Raw genomic sequence first — 23739 nt, forward strand, 5'->3', positions numbered from 1 at the left:
TCTGGCTAGGAACTCGCTCACACATGTTTAGCAGACTGAAGATCTTCCACAAGGGGGCGCTATAAGCTCTCATGTAGCACCCCCAAATTTCAGCTAATTAAGTGAAAAATTAGCTGAATGTTTTCAGCACCATCTTACTACCAGCTGCCCATTTGAATGAAACATACTATACAGGACTTTTGGATTTCTGTCAGAATTTCATTAACATTTATTTATTAACATTCTACCGCAAAATATTTTTGTGTGCTTGACTCAGTCCTGTGAGATTAGGGATGCAGGGGATACAACAGAAAACAATATATAGTGAGCATTTGAAAGCGTTTATGCCTAAAATGGCACCTCTCGTGTATCCAGTTGGCTCCTGTAGCAGCTATAGATTGCTTTCCCCCCTAGTCAAATGTAGGCAACGTACAGGAAATCAAGATGGCTACATTCTCAATACTGTTACAAAACATTTATTTCAACAACTAGGTAAAGTGTTTTTTTAAAAACAAGAAACGGATGAAATAAAAACAACAGAAAATGGGGTAGGCGGGTTGGCTTCTACGTCTCGGTGAGGATCTCGGCGATCTTGGGGAAGCCGGCGGTGTTGAGCGCGGAGACCAGGTTCTCCACGGTGGCCTGGCTCCCCTCCCGGTCCTGCCAGGCCACCAGCAGCAGCTTGGCCTGCATGTCCACGTCCTCGCTGTCCGTCTCGATCTCGCGCACCTCCACCGCCTTCATCTCCAGCTGCCCCGCCAGCGTCTTCCACTGGGCGCCCAGCTTGGCCGCGATCTCGTCCATCTGCTGGTTGGATACCAGCTTGTTCTGGATCCCGGGGCCTGGGGAAGACGGTGCGACTCGTGAGCTGTTCCCCCAAGGTCACATTTACACCCCGGTCTGAACCTTGGCCTTTGCACAATCTGAGAATAGCAGCTGTTACACCCACAACCATTTTACACACTACAGGGACCTAACATTTCTAACTGCAATACCAGAGGCAAAACGAAAATGCGCAGTTGTAACTGAATTCAGCTGACTTGCATTCATCCATAAAGAACAGCATATCAAGTGCAATAGCTACAATTATATTTATATACAGTTGTGCAATGCTTATCAGACAATCGGTATATAAGATGAGTCAGGCTGGCGGGCGTCCAAGCAGTTACAATTAACTCACTGTCATTGCTCTCTTTGAGAAGGTTGTCCCCGTTGTCATCGTCGTCCTCCTCTCCCGTCTTGATCTCTTCAGAGGGGAGGTCCTTCTGTGTAGGGGAAGGGGCATAAACAGGTTGGGAATGTGTTTTTCCCCACCCCTTCCCCTTTCAGCACAGCCATCCTTCAAAAATCAATTGACGACATGGCAACAATACAGAATGTGGTTTGCTAGCATTACAAAACCCGCATGGAGGTGGCGGGGCCAGGGCACTGACCGGCAGCTCTTTGGCTAGTTTGATAACCATGCTCTCCAGGTAGTCTGCCAGGCTCTTGAACTGCTGATTGGTCGGCTGGAAGAAGTGTGGGCTCCGTCTGGACAGCAGCCGGAGTGCCCTCCATCCGTAGTTGGAGTTCCTCACCACCCTGCCGGGGGAACAGAGGGCTCATTCCTTCAAATACACCCAAGGATCGTCTGCATGCTAACCTGCTGTTCACCTCCGTAAGTTCTGACAGTCTGCATTTGCTTAGTGTCAAAATGTTAGCAAAATTCCTTGCCAGTGAGATGGCTGCAAACGCCATTGCTCAGTTTTATTCATCCCCCTGAGGGCATCAGGAGTCTTGGGAGAACACCTACTGTGCCTGACCACTGAATGTCTATATAATACATTACTAACCAGATTCCAGGCACAAGATTTTCACAGTTGAAAGACATTCAAAAATGGAAAGCATTCTGATTTGCTGGCTTATATTGAATATTCATGAGGACGTAAGGTTAAATGTGAATTTATTGCTCTATAGCCTGCAGTGGCTAAGACCTACTTATCACTCATCGGAACAAACTAGAACTAAGAATTCTGGACCAGTGTAGGAGCTGCCTGACTAGTTCACATATAAAACATCTGTGATACACCGTGTCAAAACTGCCATAAGAGCATGTGCAGGCAAAGACCTTCAGAGAACCTGGACACTTGCAATGTAGTAACATCACAATAAAGTCAAACGAGTTTGAAAACCTTCATAGCTGTTTGGAGATTTAAAAAACAGGTTGTGGCCAGTCATTCTCCGTGCACTACATGTTTTAGACTGGATTTTTCTCTTCACTACTGATCTTTCGGGGCAACTTTCAATTTGAATTTGGATCCCTGTAATGTCTTCCATTAGCCAGTCCAACCGTGCGTGGTCTTTTGCTGGAGTCATATGGGGGTGCTTTGAACATACTTGTACGCGTCTTCAACCATGTTGGCTGGGTCGGCCTGCTCGATGGCCTCCTCGAAAAACTCCTCCAGAGTGGGCATGAACTCCCTGTAGCAAACAAATGTGTTACTGCAGCAGTGCCGGTCTAGGGTCATCATTCATTCTTGAATGCATGATATTTTCTATAGATTTGTTTTGATTGTAAATGCATTTTATTTTTTACTTTGAGATTTCTGAATTTGATTGAAGTCACGATCAAAGATGAAATCCCTGAAAACATGTTGCTCTGTATGTTTATATATTTTAAAATCCAAGCTTTTACCTGCTGTCTGACTTGCAGGCTTCCATGTTGTCTGGGTTGAGGTTCCAAAGTCTTGTCAGTTCATCACTGTGAAATGGACACATTTAAGGTCAGAGGAAGTCTTGGAGGGGTCTCTACATATCCAAACGATTGAAATTGCCCATTTTTGATGGGAAAATTAGGTTTCATGAAACAAAAAATTGGTGAAGCCATGGCATTCTATCTGAGCTTTATATATTTTGCTGTGACCGGCAAAACTGATTTACTCTGTGATTGACAGCTTACTGTAGCTCTGCCCTTCATCACTGCTTACAGGGAGCCTGGTAACAGTTGACTTACTTTCCCATGAAGATCTTCCTGTCAGGGCCCTTGCCCAGGAAGTCCTCTGGGGCCTGCCTCTTCCTGGTAGGGCGTACGGGTTTTGCGTCAGCTGGCCTGAGGTACAAACACACATGCTGTGGTCAGCAGGCTGAACCAACAAAGCATCTTTCTCAGTGACACTCAATGACATTTGTACTTCTGACCAGACTAGTCTTCAGGATGGTTGAAGACTGGGATGAACATTTCCAGTATATGAGGATCCAGGCAAACCCAATTTATTTGGCTAGCATCCTTTTCCATCGTTCCCACTTCAGTATGCTCTTCACATTCAGTTACCGGCTTCTGTTAAGTACCTTTCTTTTACGAAGCTAGGGCATCCCTCATTTTTCCAAGAGTTCCAGTTCTCTTCTGTGTTCAAGATGTGCTATCAAAAATGAGAACACAGTTTATTCACGCACTCTCGGGTGTTTTTACACACCAGGAATGGTCACATCATTCAGGGTCGCGAGGTACTGTATATCAAAACACAAACCAGCTTTCTAAGAGCCACCCATTCATTCTAAATCCTAATGTTTTTCTCCCAGAGAATTGTTAACATCTCTTACAGAAGTCAAACAACACAAAGGTACAGGACTGATATTTTTCCAGGAAGTTACCAAAGTTCCCTGCAATAACCATGCAAAAGTACACCACCATAACAGTGGTCATTGAAGCATACAGCATATCAACAACCTGCTATGTAAGTCTTATGAGAAAGAGGTGTCTGAACACTGACTGTATTCCACTAAAAAAGCAGCATTGAACAGAATGCTGGGACCCTTCTTAGTTACAGCAACGTGTCGGTGCATAGGCAGCTTACCTCTACCATGGTGGCAAACTTGTCCCCGTCCGGTGGAGTCTCTCTGAGCAGCTGGAGTAGAGGGGAAGGATTTTGTCACACAGTATCCTCCAAAGTTGGTTATGCAAATAATGGCTCCACGTGTCTCATTTGCCTTAAATGCTGCAGGTGGAATTAGATGTACAGCGCATCAGGGTAAGAGATGCTGACCTGGTACACCAGTTTGGTGGTGTCCTCCATCCACAGGCACTGGTCATCATTCAGACTGCAACTGGAGCTGCAAGCAGGACAGGGAGGTGCAGTATTACACAGGGTAAAATAACAGTGTGCTGCAATTCAGCTTACTTGGACAACACTGTTCAATCAGTTCACTGAACAGACCACTTTTCTGTTGTTCTCGCTCAACTACATACAAACTTACACACTTGGGTTTTGCCTTTTTAAGCTTTAGAATTTAAGCCACCCCTTTTCCTGATATGGCCAAGTAGTAGTATAATAATGCACTGCTTTGCAGAATCGCATACTGCCTGAATGGATGCATACACACAGGTTTTTCTGGCTTACCTTTTGAACTTGACCTGCCCCTTCAAATACTGAAAGAGGATTAAATACTGCAGAAGAATGTGGCGCCTGAAGTTGCTGTCGCTAAGCTGCAGGTCCATCAACTGCAGAGAGAAGACAGGAGCACTTGGAGGGCATTCTAAGCAGGACACACACCACAGCGCAGCTGGGATTTACTAAAGAGCTATGTAAACGGTTAGAAGACACAAAGTGCACTTGTACCGTAGTGTGTGCACTGTCACAGCAAATTACTGCTGCACACCATGCTCACAAATAGCAATGCCCCATACTGAGAGACATATGCAGGTCTTACCACAGGTGTTCTTTACAGTGTTAACAGTTTGCGGCCCTAAAAGCCAGAAGTAAGTAAGCTTTTTTGAACCACGCTTCCGGGTTGGCCGACAAAAAGACATAATTACTGTAACACTTTATCAGGGTTGTCCTAACTAATCTGAAAAGGGCTGAAGTGGGTGCTAATTGCCTAATAAAACCAACAACAAAAAGTCAGACAGTCTGCTCTCCATAGTCTGTCCTTATTCTAGGAGACTCAGGTCAGCAGCAGGAGGTTCTAATGCGACCCACTGTCACGGGAACTATGGATTGATGTTCTGTTGTTGGTGACGCTTCATGAATATTTACATTAAAGCAGAAAATCTAAATATTTGATATTCAAAGACAGCATATTTTAAGCTTTCAATTTTGAGAATGCTGAGCTGACCATTTGGTTAGGAGACAGAGATGGATTGTCTATGCTTGTAGTAAACAACCTCTGGTTTATGCACGTTGGCAGTTACATTTACATTATTTTTATTTAGCAGACACTTTTATCCAAAGCGACATACAAAAGTGCATATCAAGATCATTGGAACAACAGTTGCTCGTCATTCTCTGGGAATCCCAATGCTCTGCTGAAGCAGGGCTAAAACCGACAGGCGGCGTTTGTTACCTTCTCGCTGGTGAGGAACTTGGCGAAGTAGACATGCTCGCCGCCGGCCGTCCTCAGCTCCTCCAGCTTCCTCTTGGAGGCCTGCGTGTCGTCCAGCTTGTAGCTCTTGAACACCGCCAACGTCTCGTCAGAGTACTGAAACGCACGTGCACAGACAAACTCCCATGTATTATCAATTCATGTGTTACAGAACTGCAGTTCATTACAGCAAGAGAAATCCATGTAAATTTAACACTGTTCATGACACGGAACCCTGCGTTTCTCTACTAAACTTTTATTTCTTAGTAAACGTGAATGAATCCCAGGCTTTCTACAGTATTTCTAATGCCCAATTTAAGCTTTTCCATAAATAATCAGTTTTCTTGTTCCTGTACGCACGCTTGAGTAAAGCTCTAAAATAAGAATTTTTGAGTAGACAAGATGGCAGTGTGCCCATTGAGAAAGGTTTTGGCAAATTGGGTAGGCATTACCTTGAGAAAGGTCATCCAGGAGAATTTGTCATAGCACTGTACAGGGTTCCTGAAGTAGTCCTGCAGGGTCCAGAACTTTCTGTACAGGTTGTAGTCGATGGGGATGGAGCTGTCCACAAACAGACACAATCAGTCATTACACAGTTGAAGGCTGAACATGCAGATCTTTACGTGCTTCTCTGTCATGATACATCTTCTTTGTATAAACCAATTATGCTGGGAGCTCTGAAAGTATTCCTGTCCAAACAACAATGTGAAACCAAATTTTCTTATAAAAAAGCACATCAAATTAAAATTTAAATGGCTAGAGAGGAACATTTCCAGGTGACATGCAAAGAAATGTCTGGGAGAGAAATTCTGCCATCTGTGGGCCCTTGGTTAGAGAAGGTGCAAACGAGAGCTGGTCTCCCTCACCAGGGTGCTGGCTCGTCTTCGTCCCCCATCTCGCCCTCCTCCATACCTTCCTCCTTCTCCTCGGTGTGCTACGGGCCAAACACAGAAACTTCTGTAAAATACCATTTGTCTGGAGAACCACATCACAACTCTGACCCAGTAGCCACATCTGGGTGCCAATGAGACAATGAGCTTGCTTCGCTCGCTTACTTGCTACATCCACAGGTATCCGTTCCATCACAGTTCTTTCAGAAGGTGTTGTGATGTGTTCTAAACTTAGTATGTGCAAATTAACTCTAGTTAATGTATAGTAGTGGGCAGAAAGATTGCTCTCATTTTTGGATGGTCAGTGAGCACTCCCATGTTTTCAGACTTGGTGAAAACGTACACCTGGATCTCAGAGCTCAAAGTAAAGAGCTCTGACATACTATGTCCATCTTCAGCCCTTCCCAATAAAAACTATGAAAATCACAAAAAGAATTATGTTATGCATCCACACAATGTCAAGCCCAGTGTTTGTTGGTACAAATTAATTTCTAGTCTCTTACCTTCTGGCCCAGAGTGCTCTCCTGCTCATTTTTGTTGAAGACTGTGACATTGTCCAGGTTAAACTGGCTCTGGAGATTCAACCCTGTGAACACAAGAAGATGAATACCTTTGTATCCCAGTTTACGCACAGAAGGAAAATCACAGAGAGCATTAAGGACATGTCCTTCCGAGCTCCTGTAAAAACAAACACAATCCGAGCTTCTGTCTGCAGATTGTGCCGTCTCACCTGATTTTTCTGACAGGGGGAAGAGGCGGGCCAGAAACAGCTGGATTCGCCCACAAAAAACAGTGTTCTGTGACTTGGAGAGCCTCCTCAAGAGATCTGCAGGGATAGAGATAGATAGTCATGGGTTATACAAAAATACCATTTTATTTTCAACTATCTCAGTCTTAATTTATTGATCGAAAGTCAAATGGAACACTATACAAAATGTAACTTCACACATCATGTGAATAACACTTACAATGCTCACACTTAGAAGAAAGCACGATGAAATATCATATGGACAGGACACCAACAAATGTATGTAATAAATGTATATTGACAATATTGGACTGCTCTTGAAACCACCTCACAGTGCAACATAAAAGAAGCAACTGCTTATTTGTAAATAGCGGAGTACATTTGCACTTTAATTCCACAAAAACAAAGCAATTAATTGGCTAACAAAGAAAGGGCCAAATTTACAGTACTTACCATTACACATCCTTAACAAGTAATTCTTCCCCGCAGAATAAAATGAGTTCTAAAGACAAAAAAATACAGATAGAAATAAGATTTTGCCCCAGTCGCTCTTAAAACTGATGCCCTAAACTAACTGCAACATCCACAAGTGACGGCTCCGAAAAGCCTCGTCGCATTTTCTGCGTCTCCCAACCAGGTACAGATCACAACCAGGAAACAAAAGAAAGGCCGGGTATGCTCACCGATTTCCAAGTGGACACATTATCCTCCACAAAGGTGAATATCTTGTCGCATTGGTCCAGTGGCAGGCAGTCCAGCACGTCTCCCAATAGCAGGAAAGGAGTCGTGGCTGAGCAGATGCCTACAAGAGAGCGAACGCATAAACACTACTGAACAAAGTCCCCCCGCCAGTGAAATTTGCATCAGTTAATAGGCTGCCCGGCACAAAGACACACCTTCAGTGACTCCATCGATACTCAGGTAAATGAGGGACAGGAAATCATCGCAACTGGCTTTTTGTTTCACCTGAAGGAAAAAAAAAAAAATTACGACTTGTCACTTCTCAGAATCTAGTGAGCACCAAGGCTCCCAAGATGGCATTGCAAAGGAGGTGGAGATTTGACTTCACGTTGAGATGGGTTTTTCTAAACAAAGGAAAAAGGGTGCATCACCCTCACACTCTCTCGTGCCCCACTTGTAAAAAAAAAAAAAAAAATGCACAGATAAACAATTGAAATGAGAGGAAGAATTATTAAGACGGATAAAAACACGTTAAAACTATCCTCTATGAAATAAGAATTGGGCTGCTTTGTATAATTACATACAGCTGATCTGTCCCCCCACAAGCACGTGTTTACCGCGTCGAGAAAACCCCCTGAATACATAAGGAGAGAAGCCCAAAACCACACAGAAAGGGGTAACAGCGACTTGCGCTCATCTTTTAGTGTTGTGATTTTTCATGCACACTCACAATTTCCTCCTCCAGGACTCCTCGCAGGGCTTGGTCCAGCGTTGTTTTCTTTTCTGTCTCACTGTGAAGCAAAGCCACGCCATTTAAACGCATACTGTATGAACAGATAGTGACTATAAGAGAGCAAGGTCCGCCAGATAAATGAGCATGCAACCCCCGAAACGTCTGCAGTTAAGTTAGCTATAGTGTACGTACATCGATAACTAATACCTTATTATTAAATGTGAATTATCAATTCGATAGAACAAAAAGTGCTTTGATAACTGCATACTTTACTAGTTAACTACATGGCGTAGTATTACGATTCCCAATTGAAATAAGAGAAAAATCACAGAATCAGTGTACTGTGACCATTAGCAACTTACTTTCCAGGGAGCTGGTTGAATACAGTTATAAGGGACTTGCTTGTTTTGCTGTCCAGTGCGCTTCTTGTTGCAGCCTTTTGGTATAAAAACAAAAAGTTTACGTACCGTAACGAAGACACCTGAATGCACATTTAAGACTTAATCAACATACTTGCTAACGCTGCAATACTATTACCCACAAAGAAGTGCCAAGCACACACTCGCTAATAGCACATAGCTAGCTAGCAGGGCATATTCACAGCAGTTCGCTACATTTGGTCGATTGTTCACACTCTAATATACATAAGTGAAATCTAACGGTAACTAAAAGATGATATTTTATTTATTTAGCTTGCGAGCTAACAGCCACCAAAACACTGTCAAAACAGTTAACGTTATCAGGCAAGTCTAACCAACTGATAAGTTGGCTAGGCAGCTAGCGTTATCTTTAACTCCATAGGAAGACACGTTTATTCAACGTTTGAGCAAACCTTTCAGGCAAAAGCACCAATCTCGTTTTAATACACATTTTATGTGTGGAAAAGTTAACTTCTTACTGTAAATTTGTCTTTGGCATCATTGAAATGGAACATGGACGGAGACATCTTTATTCGCAAATTCACTACAAACGCGTCCTTCCGTCGCAAAGGAAGAGAGACGCCGGAAATGAAGACAAAGATTATATTTATGAAGAGCTTCCGTAGGAACGCTGGCTACAAATAAACAACAGCGACACCCTGTGGCAATATATCAATAAACAAAATAATGACCATTGCTAATATTGCTAATATTCTTAACTACTCGTAACAAATATACACTACGGCGTTTCTTATCGTAGAAAAACATATAACAAGACAACACTGCAGTTATTAAACCAAATAAAGACTTAAAGTTTTAAAGACTTAAAGATTGTTAAAATATATTTAAACAATCTGAGAGTCATATATGTGCATTTGATCTTTTAAATAATTCATGTATGTTGATATAGCTCTATGTAAACATAGTCAAGCTTCATCAGCACACACTCACACACTAATAATAATAATACAAATAATAATAGTAATAATAATAATAATAATAATAATAATAATATACTGTACTACATATCCCATATATTTCTATATTTATCTGCATATGTGTATTTGTATGTACCATATTCTTCTGTAATGTTCTTTTTTTGTATGTGACCTTTAGAGTGTTTTTCCATGTTTATACTACAGGGCAGGCGCACGTTGGCAAGCATTTCATTGCACATCGTACAGTACATGTCCAGTTGCGTATGTGATGAGTGAACTTTGATTGATTGATTGGTTGGTTGGCTGGTTGGTTGATTGTTTGATTGAATGAAAATAACAGAAATTCATGAATTGATAATATAACAATCAGGTAATACAGGTAGTAGATTCAGATGTAGGTAGAATTTAGAGCAGGTACCTGTCACACAGTGTGTGGTAGCAATATTTAAACAAAGCTGTAATATGGATGATGATTACCTGCATGACATTACTTCCAAGCTTGTATTAAGAACTTGCATTTCATACTTGTGTTAACCACTAGGTGCTGTTCTTTGTCCAGTAAAAGCATTGGGCAGAATTGTTTGAGCTTTACAATTATTTATATAATTTTGGAGGACATTCATACAAGGAAAATACCAACCTCCGCAAAATTCAAATCTATTGCTGGGGTTCACGTTCCAAAACCTCTCTGGTTACAGGTAACGTGTGCAGCTGGTTTACAGACCCAGTATCTTAAGTCATAAAAGCACCAAATTTCATTGTGATATTTTTAATTGCGTGTGTGTGTGTGCTTGCGTGTGTGTGTGTGTGTGTTACAACTGAACAGTACCACTTAAAAACTGATAAAAAATTAAAATTCATTGTTATTCTTGCCTCCCCTCACTCTCACTGGAAGGCTGAGAAAATGGATAAGTATATTTATCTCATACATGTGCTCAGGCTACAATTGTTTTACATATCTCCTCAGGCCTTTATTATTTATGAGAGTAGGTGATAGTGTATGAACATTAGACAGCACTATGAATTAGCAAGCAGAAAAAACCCATGTTATTCATCCATGTGCTGGCAGGTGTTTAGAGAAGTGTGTGTGTCAGTTTGTGGGGGGCATTATTTAATGTTCTGGTCCCTGCTAATAGCATGGAACGCCTGACTCACTGAGTAGTATTTGTTCTCCTCATCTGTAATAAATGGACAAGTGGAATGTGAATGATTCCTGGGGCTGGGTCAAATCACGGCCTTCTCAGAAAAAGAACCTCCCTGACCGTAACTCTGACGTGTGAGAAGTGAGTAGAAGCAGAGAAATGTGTGTTCACCGAGGCCATATTCTATCAGCACAGCAGGGGCTGGACTAAGTGGGAAAATGGGGCTGGTGGAGCTGTATTGTTCAGAAGGCGACTAAGTGTTCAATAAATTTAGGGAGAGGAAGGCTTCGTTTATAAATGTGTTTCCTGTCCTGAGGCTTGTTATGTTCTATCTCCAATTCCCACCCACTTCCCCGGTCAAGGTATGATTTGCAAACTGTGGCAATCAAGTTATCCAACCACCCCCTTCCCCTATTTGGAGTGCCCAACAGCACCTGTAGGTCTGTCCCACCCGTGCAAGGCCAGTTCAAGCGGGTGCGTGTGTGGTCAGCCGCCGCTTCTTACCGCTTTAAAATGCGCTGGCTTATCTACCTTGGATGCTACACCTGAGGATCTCGTAGATGACGCAGGCAGACTGACCTGACAGACCAGATGGGTTTAGAGAGGAAGGGGGAATATTCTTCTGAGTGAAGCTCACTCTCCTGGGTTGATGCTATGACAAATTACTGTATGCACCACTCAGCAGGACTCCTGGATACAGTACATGCTGACTTATTTGATTGCAGATTCCGTAAGGGCCATAAAGCGCATCACTGCACTAAACAGCAGTATCTCTATAGGATATAGCACTCCGGAATCGCATAGCAGGGATCCACAACAATGGTTCTGGAGAACCACAAGGTCTGCTGGATTTAGTGTTAACCTCAAAATTGGCAACTGATTCAGGCCTGAGAAACCAGGTGTGTTAACTGTAAATGACTGCTTTAATTGAAAAGTTATGCGTTGTATAACAATAAAACACAGTAGATACTGTGGGGCTCCAGGAATCGGGGACCCAAGCCTCTGCAGATTTCATTTTTGAAAGTACTGCCAAAACGAAGTATAATTTTAGCCTCTCATTTTACTGGAACCCTTGACAAAGTTGCCATATCTTCTGAAATATATATCTATATGTAGGAGTAAGACAGTACAGTACATACAAATGTGTCTAGGATGGCATGGTGGTGCATGGATAGTGCTGTGGCCTCACAGCAAGGAAGTTCCAAGTTTGAATCCCAGCCAGGGCCTTTTTGTGTGGAGTTTGCATTTACTCCACGTGGGTTTCTTCTGGATACTCTGGTTTCCTCCCATAGTCCATAGACTTGCAGATATGGCTAATTAGAAATACTAAATTGCCTGTAGGTATGAGAGTGTGAGTGAATGGTGTGTGTGCCTTGCAATGAATTGGTGACCTGTCCAGGGTGTATGCTGGCCCCTTGCCCAATGCATGCTGGGTTAGGCTCCAGTGACCCTGTCCAGGAATAAGCAGGTTAGACAATGGATGGATGGAGAGGCGTTTAATATATTACACACCTTTACGCATATCATAAAATAGCTTACACAATAACTGTACTGTAACATTATCACATATGGAGACACTAGCATGAACCATTCAAACAGCAAGCCCTGCAATGCAATAGTAGAGGTTCATTTATTCAAGGATATCCTGTTATGCAAAACTTGGGATCTTAACGGCCATTTGCAGATTAAAGAGTCCTTGACATTCCATAACACATTCACTAGGTTTTGATTTTTGAGTTTTAGGCATGTTTCACTGCCTTGAGTGAGGTTTTAAGTTAAATTTGAGCATGTATTCCCTGAGATTTCACCCTGCTGAGTATCTAAAACAACACAAATCAGGCCCTGTGGTTTGTGAACATCATACATTCCTTCCTGTATTTGACTGAAAGACACCCTCCTGAGAATACCTTTTAAAACAAATGATCCTTTACTTCCATTTTCCGCAAACAGGACACATCCGCAGGATTCCCTGGGGACGCGTTCTAACATCAAGCTGTCAGTTTGGTAAACATTTTTGGAAGTCTTTCAATAGTTGCCGTGCCTTATACACCTAGATTCTTCTTGAAGGTATACAAATTTTACCTTGAGGGGGCTTGTGATAATAGTCTATTGTTTAGAATCAAAATGAAGGTGTGTTGAGTCACTGATGAGGCAAACAGATGTTGGCACAAAGCTGTTGAGTGATGGTCAACTGAATTCCTTCTGGCCTCTCTACCTCCAAACTCTTGGAAGATGTAGTGAAGGGTTTCTGAAGTTATATCACAGTTCATGATAGGCATGCCCAAGGACAGAAACCCCATTAGCAATGGTCATGTCCCTTCATATACAATCATAAGTCACATAAAAAATAAAACTGTTAACTATGATGGTTGAGACACACAACTATGACTGTTAAGAGTGCAGAGTTGGCCATTTGGTTAATCAACAGAATCTGCTCAGTGGGGCAGTCCAGAAGCACTGAAGTGATGAGGGTAACCATTGTCAAACCGAGTGAGTGTAACCGTTATCAAAAGTTTGTACTGTACTGCATTATGAATCAAATTCCCTCCTTTGGTCTGTCTCTCATCGCAGCACAAGTGACAGAGCAGAAAGAAACTGTTGAACCACTGTGTTGAACATTTTAGGGCAAAAAAGATTCATGATTGATTGGATGAAATGACGAAATATTTTCAGCGAAAATAGTTTCACTGCTGTTTTCATTGCCATTTGGCATTGAATCAGTGTTTAATTGCTTGCCTATAACAAATAAACAAAAAAGAAATAATCCATATTGATTAATTTTTATTTTAAATATCTAATCTTGTTTTGTGTAATAATACTATTATTAAAATTATTTTTTTTTCTTTGATTATGTCACTTCAAGTGAAAATTTGTACTGGACCGATACGTATCGATCAGGTCTCAGTGCATTAGACCATTATATTTACCAGTTGATACACAAAATATCAGTTTCACCTGCTGTTATACATTATTGTACACATCCCATGATCGAGCATGTGAAATGTAAATCTCATTTAATTGAATTAGAATCTATTTATACTGTTTATGCGGGCAATTTTACTATTTCAGTCATAAGGTGAAATGACCTTATCCTTATTGGCAAATGACACTTAAACATGTCACAAAGGTACCCTTGCTCTAGTACTTTAGCCTTTTTATAGCCACACAGATGAAATCCTGTGTTATCGACTCTCCAGTGCATAAAACAGAACCTCAGACTTAATCTCATGGGTGGAGTGCCATCCCCTTCCTGTCTGCGGGGGGTGCTGGCCCCCTGTTAGCACCTGACAAAAAGCAGCTTCGGGGGAGGTGACACGTCAAGCAGCCCTGGGAGGAGACTGAAGTAACCACACCGCAGGAACACAAGCTTAAAGGATGAGGAATCTCTCCCCCTTCCCCCCAACACACACATACACACACACTTAAAGGGGACATGCACATACAGACTCTCACATAAAGACACACACGCATACATGTGCACACACACACACTGGCTGGAATTTAGTCAATTAAATAAAAACATCACCATAAACACAGTTTGGTGAATTCAACAATCACTAAAATAACTCAAAATTAAGTTTGTAAAGAAAGTGAAATGTTAATTTAATGCATACACCCTTGTGTGGAGCCTTAAGTCCCTGAACCACAACACAGAGCCACAAGCTCCAAGGACCAAGAATCTATTGCTCTCGCTTTAAACTTTTTCCTCCAGCGTGAATGCCTTGAGCTGCATTGAAATAAGCCCAGTCTTACACTTTTCGCATTGTGGCACCCTTGCATGGTTTTCCTCCAGAAATCATTGTCAGGCTGTTGATTATGTGGAGTGGTGACTGGACTTCAGCCATTTAAAACAGTGGTGGCTAAGTTGTCTCAGCAAGTCAAAGCCCGCTCTAAATTTGTTCCACCCGGATTCTTTGTAACTTGTTTACTATTATTCCAGAAAATAAAATGTCCATTATGTTCAGGTTTGCGCAAATTACACAGCAAATTATTTTTTAAATAATAAATTAACATTGAGCAGATTCCTGCTTTTTGCCCAATGCACACTGGGATAGGCTCCAGCACCCCCCCTCCCCCCCGTGACCCTGCCCAGGATAAGCGGGTATAGATAATGGATGGAGCAGAACAGTGGAACCATTGTGGACCATTATGACAATTTAGCACCTTGGTATCATTTAAACTGTATTGTCAACGCAGTCCCAATTTTGAATCTTTCTAATCCCTCCAGAATTCAATTCTGATTAAGCTATATTCTAGAAGCAGATTTAACGTCCTATCAGATTGGCTTCTCTCTCAGCAAACAGTCAGGCCGGAAACATACCCTACGCAAGCACGTGATTGCAAATGACAACGGCAGGCCGACATGCTGTGAACGCATGCCCTGGCTGTTCATACTCAACATGTCCCTGTGGAGGTAATAAACCCGAGTCCTCAAGGGGGTGATTCAGGACAGCTGTGAAAAGACGAAGCGGAAGACTTAGAATCACCTGGCTGAGTTCATGGGTGGAAAAAACACATTGTAGGACTTTCACTTTCTGACCCCTGGACTTTCCACCTCTGTTCTGTAGACATGCAAGTCTAACTGAACCTGAACTTTCCACTTTGGGTTTTCCTACCTCTGCTTACAGGTACAGGTAAGTCTTCAATCTATATTTAAAACAGTGGTTCCCAACCCTGTTCCTGGAGATCTAGCATCCTGTAGGTTTTCATTCCAACCCAAATTTAGCATACCTATATCTGCTGCTGAACAAGGTGTGCTTTGTTATATTTGGAGTGAAAACCATCAGGATAGTAGATCTCCAGGAACAGGGTTGGGAACCACTGATTTAAAGCAGCCATACCTGGAAGGACAAAGGCAATTTGGCTATGCAGCTGTGTACCTGCAGATAAATATAAAGCCCTGGCTCAAAACTGTGACTCATAAGTCCAAGCCTATAGTCTTGACACTCAGAACACATTCACAGTTTCTGGGGTGTTGTATTGTGCAGCAGTCGTTCCTTATGTAGCCTATAGCATTTACTACGTAAGCAATGAAGAGCGCTATATAAGAGCTTATTGTATTGTATTATTGTATTGTACTACATAAGCAATGCACCAATCGACCTGCAGTTAAGGTCCTCATGTATTTGATTGTAAACAATGCCCAGGGAAAGTTGAATTGAAATATAATCTGGTGGTCATTTGTCATAACAGATTTGTAAGAATTAGAAATGCAGATGCTGCAGATCTACAGAGGTCAGCCGTACAGGGATTCACAGAGCCATACCTAAGGGCTAACAAAACTGGTCACTAGAAAACAACAACAAAGCCAGCTATGGAATTTGTGAATCACTGATTTTGCTTTAATGACAGAAGGGGAATAAAACAATTGGTAGGTGTAAGGGGTGGTCTTGTTATCAAGAGTCTGCTTCCTTCCTCCGATTCAATGCCTGGCCAAGAAAAACTCACCAACGATGGCAAAATGAACGCCATTGCTTTTTTTAACACTCTCGCTCCGTATAAAAGCAGATTAGGTCCGGCTGTTGAGTCTGTCAGTTTGTGGTTATTAAACGATTAGCGCAGGGAGTGGGCAGGAGCAATCAAGCGTGTGAGGGGACCCATGCAGTCTGCAAAAATGACACAGTGTGTGAAATAAAGCCTTGCTTCTCTCTGGGGGCTTTACTGAAACTCAAACCTGCACATAATGCATATAATAAATGAGTTTGTGTTTCTGTAATATGAATTATGAATTTACTGAAATTCATCAAACGAAGGAGGGCATAACATGGGCAGAACTCTTAGAGCACATATTTGGCTTTCGTAACGTGTGTTCATAAATAATGGAGAGCAGAGTTGTTAACGTTTGATTATTCAACCAACACTTTCCCATGCATACCATGGAATTTCTGAAGGCAGTTGTCACCTCCCTGTGACAATAAACACAGGAATGAACATAAATTCATGCTTGTGGATACACAGTGTTGCACAGATACACACATTTCTAAACTGAACAATAAAGAGGATGGAGAAAAATGGTAAACGTCATGCTCCAGCTCCACATAACCAAAACGGCGAGACACATGAATATTAGTAATTCATATTCCTCAACAGTTTCCTCTGATGTTTTTAGTATACACTTGCATCAGAAAGGGGAACAATACACAATATTTGCACTGGAAACACCAAGATGTTTAATTCAGTATGGAACTAGATATTGAATACTAGGATTGAATCCATATGGACCCTAGAATATAGTCCTTAGAATTTAAATCCAGAATCATACACCGATCAGGGGTATCAGGTCCAAGGAACTCCCAGAAGGGAGGGGCCAGTGACATCATGGATCACTTTCACCCACGATTACCATACTACACAAGCGGTGCGATAAGTTTAGCACTGAAGCCATGGTCTGGGAAAATTTTGCTTTGACCGAGGGGGAGGCAGGGAAATGATAATTTACACTGATTCCAGCTCCACAATGCATCACCAATCACTATGCACTCTAGCCATTTGGACCACATTCTTTTTAAATTTTGGCAAAGGTCCAACAAAGCTGGGAAGAATGCTCAAGAGAAAGTATATTCAAAAGAGGGAGTGAAAACAGTCAAAACTGTTAAAACTGAAGGTACAGGAGTTCATGTTTCGGGGTTCTGGCTATCTGTAGGGACCACAAATGTACGGCATGACCTCATCATTAAGAGCTACACCCTCGTCAAGCCCATGTGGTCATTATCACTCGGACAAACATCCGAAATTCCTCAAGATGGGAGTCTTGAGAAAATCCACAGAAAACTAAACTCCCTTTTCACAGTAAACAGAGGCAATGATGGAAGAGAAATCTGAGCTTTTGTTTGGAGAATCACAGCTCTCCACATGCAGACCAATTCCTGAAGACAAATTATCGAAGCAAGAAATTTTGGCATTCAGAGGAAATTCTAGAGTTTGTGGCAATTCTTGTCAGGAGGAAACAAATGGTCAGCAGTAAATTTCATTGACACCAATGGCAGTTTATTTGGTTGAGCAGAAAAAAACCATAGCTTAGCCAATGCAATTTTAATACATTCAGGAGGAAGCTCAAAGCATTGCATTTATATTTCTTCCCATGATGCCATCTGTTCTTCAAATACATTCACCCTTTGGTCCACTGGGCAGCACTACAACCTTCAAGCAGTGGTTCTTGTGCAGGAGCATCCTCGGAGCCATAACACAGAACCTTCAGGCGCTCGGTGAGGTCACCCAGTTTGGGGTGGAGGAGGTAGTCATAGACAAGGGCAGCTACCAGGCCCCCGCTGATAGGGCCTATCCAGTACACCTGGAAAGGCATTACAATTTAAGTTGAACCAATAAGATGCTGCATGTAAACAGTCAAATGTGTCTGAAGATGAGGAAAATTCATTTAGCATCAAATGCAGATTGAAAATGAAGTCTAAAATAGGAGCGCTGTGCAAAGAATTTCCTAAATTGAGCCAGTGACCAGATATAAACTGGAATCACAAATTTTCCCTGAGTATAGTAGCTATACAGTAGCTCATTCAGAGGGATAAAAACCCTGGGTTATAAATTCGTTCAGAGAGAGTAGGCTGAGCTAGACCAGAGATACCAAGTGCTGGAAGTTAACATTAAATTTGAATACAACATATCCCCTGGCTTCAGAGGTGTAAATAAAAATAAATGAATAAAAATCCAGGTTTCAAAAGCAAGTCCTCCCCGGTATTTTGATCCAATCACCGGGATTAGCCAACTGGTACAATTCTATAGCCAGGAGATTAGGAAAACTAATTGGTTAAGTCAACTGGCTGAGTTCATGGTTGGTAGAAACACATGGCAGGACTCTTACTTTCTGACCCCTGGACTTTCTGCCTCTGCATTTCCAAAAATACAAGGCATTAAATTAACTGCAGAGGACTAATTTTTCATATGAAATGTTCAACTTGCAAAATGGCAAACTGATTGGACTAACCAGGGCATACGAATACAAACCAAATGACAGCACAGCATTTGGATTTTTTTTAAGTTTGTCAAAATGGTTACTTTTACTCCTATGGATAACCTAAGAGGTATTTAGAACACTTCATTTATAAAATCAATTTAAGACTTACATTCAAGGTTTCAGTATAAACTTTGATAAACCAGTTTAAGTCAGCCATCTTACACCTTTAACTAGTTATGAGGTGCAAATAGGGGGGGGAAGGGGGAAGAGCAATATAAGGAGAAGCAAAAACAATGTGAGGTGCACTTGGGAGAAAATGTGTAAATATTCTGCAGCTTGGAAACCAGGAAAACAGCATGCTGCTTAGCAGAATGTGACAGTTCACACTTTCAACCCAAGAAGATTACATTTTATAAATCACGGCACTAGGAGAAATAGGCCTCAAGACAAAAAGCACTGATATATGAACACAAAGGTGAAAGGACATTTAAGGCATCTGTTAAAAATGTTTACTGGTTTATGCACATTCGATGTGTGGGTGTCTGTTTACAGTTATCTAAAACAAAATGGGACTAACTGATTTCATCATTCAAAAGGGTCCCGTCTTAAATTGAATGATCCATGTAGTAAAATGCAAGTTAAATCTGACATCTTAAATAGTCTTGGGGGCTTTTTTGTTTTGCATTCCAAAAAATGACATAGGAAAGCCTACTCTGGTAAGCAGACCATGAACGTCCGCTACCAGTTTGACAAAGGTAAATTTTAAACCAGAAATACTCCAGACTACTAGACTAGCCAGTCCTGGTCTACTTCAGAGACTACTGAAATACATCTACAGTGATGGGATATGAAATAAGCATTCCATTTGTTAACACAGGCAGCGAGAGAATGAAAATAGCACGATCAAAGTTAGAGGCTTATGGAAAAAAATGGCAGTAATCAATTTACAGTTAAAGATCCTATAAACATGGTCAATATTTCAGGCTGCAATCTTGAAAAGACGACCCAAATATCACTCCACTCATTTGAACTATGACGTACCCAGTGGTTTTCAAAGGCTCTCATAACGACCGCTGGGCCAAAGGAACGAGCAGGGTTAATTCCACATCCGGTGTAGCGCATCTGTGGACAAACAACTTCAAATCAGTTCGGCAGCCAAGGCATAAGCGGTGCAATTTGGGTCCTCTGTACAAATCAATTAGCCTAAATCAAATGAATCAATACTGATGTTTTAAAATCTACACCTTACATTACAGTTATTAAAGTATTCACTGCAATGATGCAAATCAAATTTGGCTAGTGCACCTAGTTAACTGGAAATATGCAGTTTAGCTTAATGATCAGGAAATGTCAACATTCATGGATGAAGGAAGATATGGTACATGGCATGCCCATTTCAACTTACTGCTGCAAGATGACCCAGACCCACTGAAAGACCAATTGCCAGGGGGGCGGAGCCGGTGACATCAGACCGCCTTTTATCTGTGGTTGCTATGAAGCACAGGACCAGCTGAAAGGTTGCCAGGAATTCTATACCGAAGCCTTGAGCCACAGCAACACCATTTAGCTGTGAGCAGGCAGAACACACAACACACCATTGAAAAGCTTCCATCACACCTGCATCAGCTACACTATTAGCCTGCACGATAAGAGTGCATTAACATACATTGGTGAAAGCTATAAAATATATTTAACATACCATTCATATGTTGTCCCCAACACCAGCAAATTCCTCACTTTTGACTGTTACATGTTAGACCCTCCAGGGAGGACACTGCCCACCCTTGTTCTAGATGAGGGGTGCACAATAAGGGCTGATCCGTTTCAGGATTTTGCACCAACTTCTGCTCTTATCAGCTCAATCACATCTTGACCTTATTTGTACAAGCACTAGCTACAGCAGCAGACTTGGTGTACCCTAAAGTTTTTACCATGATCAAGAGTGAACCAGCTTAGTTTAGAGAGCAGTCAAAACTAAAGATAATTGGTTGCAACAAAAACCAGCATATAGACCTGCCCTCCAAGTTGTGCACCCCTGTTCTAGACATAACTAACCAACCACCTAGCAAGTGGATTAGCCCAGTGTAACTTATCCTGTTCCTGGAGATCTACCATCTTGTAGGTTTTAATTTCAACTCTAATTTGGCTCACCTGACTCTGCTAATTAGCAGCTGAACAGGATCTTCAGCTGTTGAATGAAGTGTACTTTGTTAGAGTTTGAGTGAAAACCTAAAGGACGGTAGATCTCCAGGAACAGGGTGCTCGCTAGCCTACTGGATTAGATGTACTCTGTTCGTTGCAGAAATTGTTATACTCCTGAAAATTCTTCCATCAATTCAATCGATTTGAAACGTATTCGAGGAAGTTCAATTAAAATTTCTGGCGCGACACGCGGAACCTCTCAACCAATCAGTTATTTACAATAGTTAAATACTTTCGTTTAACAGGATAAGATTAATTTAGGCCATCGAATTCAATGGATGAATACAATGCAAATACTCATCATCACGGTCCATTTCAAGCAATAGCCTACATTGATGAATCAAGAACAATACGATCTAATTAGCAGTTGTGTTGTGGCGAATGCCCACAACAAGAGGGTGAATAACAACATTTTGATCGGAAAGCCCAACCAAAGGTTTTGGCCACGCTTGTCCACTCAATCACTCATTTCGCGATCAGTAATGCCAGGTCGCTCACCTTGTTAACTCCAAGGGAATCTGTGGTGTTCGGTCTCACACCATACACAATGCCGCTGGCAAAGACTGCCCCAAGCATCTGCGCCAGAATGTAGAACACAGCTCGGAACACGCTTATCTGACAGCTAATGAGCGTAGCCAGGGTAATCGCTGGATTGAGGTGGGCCCCGCTTACATGACACAAGCTCTGAGCCAGGGTGGCAATGGCCAGACCGAAGGATAATGCGACCTTCACTTCTTGCTGTGGGCCGGTGTCTTTGTCCCCGACTGCAGCTGAAATACCAACGAATATGAAAAGAGTCATGCCCAGCAGCTCGGCCAGAACGGCCCTCCAGAAGGCCCAGGTTTTGAGTTCTCTCGTCATGACTATAGTTAATCAGTAGTAGCATGCAGTGGTTTGCTCAGAGTTGAGGTAGGCTATGCTTTCCCTAGCGATCAGGCTTGTACAACAATAAGAAAAGAAAATATCCTATCTTTTCTCTTCTTGCCCGTCGTAAACAGCCTACCACAGCTGACGAATAGGATTCAATTGCTCGTCATTTTCTGACCTATTAGCCCTGGCCCAGGTGTGCATTAAAGTCAAATTGATTCCCGTTTTCGTGCAAATCAGCTTTAGCTTTTTCACTAACGTAGGTCTGTCACCAATTAATAAAATAATTAACCTTATAGCACATTACATAACATTTTAAAGAAATTTAGATTCTAGAACTAATCTGATAGACAAGAAACCCACATTCATAAAACAGTTGCAACAATAACATTCACTTCAGAAATGACAACAGCGAAAACCAGCAGACAAGGGATTGCCAGTGTTTTAACAAATATAGGGACCTTAGGTCTACTTCTTTCGTAATATTTACAGTATGAACCACCTTGGCGCATTGTTAGTGTTCTCTCAGTGGTCTCATGCAAGGAATTATAAGTGCTTTAAATTTTTTTTTTTTTTTTTTTTTACATTTTCCCATGCTAATTATCTTACGTGTCCTACACAGTTTAGCATGTGTTCTTGATCACATAATTTTCTGCAGTTAATGCGGAATTATGTGATCAGTCATCACACTTGTGCTTACCCCTACACAATTCCCTTTTAGTACATCAAAACCCTAACCCTAATTATTATTATTATTATTATTATTATTATTATTATTATTATTATTATGATGTATTACCTGCAACAATAGCAAAAAGCCAACTGCAACAACCAGCAATGACCTGGAACATAGAACAGTCAATTCATATTCCTTTTACCATAGTATTTTGTTTTTAGTGCAGCGTTAAAGACATGTTGTTCAGCATTTCTTACAGCAATTTTCTTACTGAATGTGGTAGAGAGCCTGTATAGGGTAATGCTAATCCAAATCGCTCTGGCATTGAGAAGAGAATAGGGTTACAAGGTGGTACACGAAAAATGTAGCAGGGTGGGCTGAAGTTATGAAAGGTGTTCCAAGAGGTGACCGGAACTACTCTGAGTCACTAGGGTTTTTAAAAATGGAAGCTCTTGCTCTGAGGAAAGTATTCAACAAATTCAACAAGCTGTAGGACCTTTCTTTCTCCCACAGTTCAGCCCAATGCCCTCATACTGTGCACACAGATTCAACACAAAGCAAAAATAACAGCTTCAGTATCTTGACATAGGTGTGGGGCGGGGGCGTTGGGGGACAATCAGTTAAGACTAGGACGGCCACAGTCATGATGACTAACTTCCACCGAAATTCCAAGTTACTCCTGACTCCAGATTGCTCAGTGAAATGATTTATGGGAACTGGGTACGCCCTGTCTTGCTGACTGAAAAAGGCCAAACACCCTTCAGGAAAAAGAGAAATTGTGTGGCTACAGGGGCTATTAAAACCTTGGGAAACGCTAGGGTCAATGGTGGAAGGGAAGAGGAGGAGAGGAAGGCTAAAAAAACACGTCTAGGCATCCACAAAGGGGATTAAATACACCTGGGGGCAGTTGGAAAACATGGCACTCGACCAAAACCGATAGACTCAAATCACTGGTGGCCGGTGCTCTACGGGAAACAAAAGGCCGCAGTCAGTTAGAATAGGTGTGGGGAACGCCATTGGCTGACAGCCAGACAGAATGCATTGACTGCAGTGGACTACACATGTTATGTTTCGGTCCACGTGCGCCAGTGGATGTATGGAAAACAAATTACTAGCCTCCCCTAATGAAAGGACCACTGCGATGACTGCCTGCGGCCGTGGTTTGTGTGTACTACAGCCCAGTGGCGGTTCTATAATGCGGGGCGCTGGGGCGCCGCC

General features: G+C 41.9%; 2 protein-coding genes across 3 annotated transcripts; both read right to left on the minus strand.

Annotated features, from left to right (window-relative positions):
* Positions 1–439: 439 nt before the first annotated feature.
* Positions 440–9371, minus strand: thoc1 (THO complex 1). The gene is made up of 21 exons (XM_035429855.1): positions 9267–9371; positions 8731–8804; positions 8366–8426; positions 7851–7920; positions 7638–7756; positions 7408–7456; positions 6937–7032; positions 6710–6792; positions 6183–6250; positions 5769–5877; positions 5299–5433; positions 4356–4456; positions 4002–4068; positions 3813–3863; positions 3307–3377; positions 2972–3067; positions 2654–2719; positions 2356–2439; positions 1413–1560; positions 1160–1244; positions 440–821 (listed from the first exon to the last, which is right to left on the minus strand). Exons 1-21 carry the CDS (start codon positions 9312–9314, stop codon positions 544–546), a joined length of 1959 nt encoding a protein of 652 aa, XP_035285746.1. The 5' UTR covers positions 9315–9371; the 3' UTR covers positions 440–543.
* An 8457-nt stretch (positions 9372–17828) lies between these two features.
* LOC118234673 (aquaporin-1-like) lies at positions 17829–22025 on the minus strand. Of its 2 annotated transcripts, XM_035431381.1 has the most exons (5): positions 21651–22025; positions 21477–21554; positions 20182–20343; positions 19818–19898; positions 17829–18158 (listed from the first exon to the last, which is right to left on the minus strand). In XM_035431381.1, exons 1-5 carry the CDS (start codon positions 21837–21839, stop codon positions 17976–17978), a joined length of 693 nt encoding a protein of 230 aa, XP_035287272.1. In that variant the 5' UTR covers positions 21840–22025; the 3' UTR covers positions 17829–17975. The 2 variants fall into 2 exon arrangements, with proteins under 2 accessions (XP_035287272.1, XP_035287271.1); XM_035431380.1 differs by having other exon boundaries at positions 21477–22023.
* Positions 22026–23739: the final 1714 nt, after the last annotated feature.

This window comes from Anguilla anguilla, chromosome 8 (genome assembly GCF_013347855.1).
Source record: "Anguilla anguilla isolate fAngAng1 chromosome 8, fAngAng1.pri, whole genome shotgun sequence".
Taxonomy (NCBI): domain Eukaryota; kingdom Metazoa; phylum Chordata; class Actinopteri; order Anguilliformes; family Anguillidae; genus Anguilla; species Anguilla anguilla.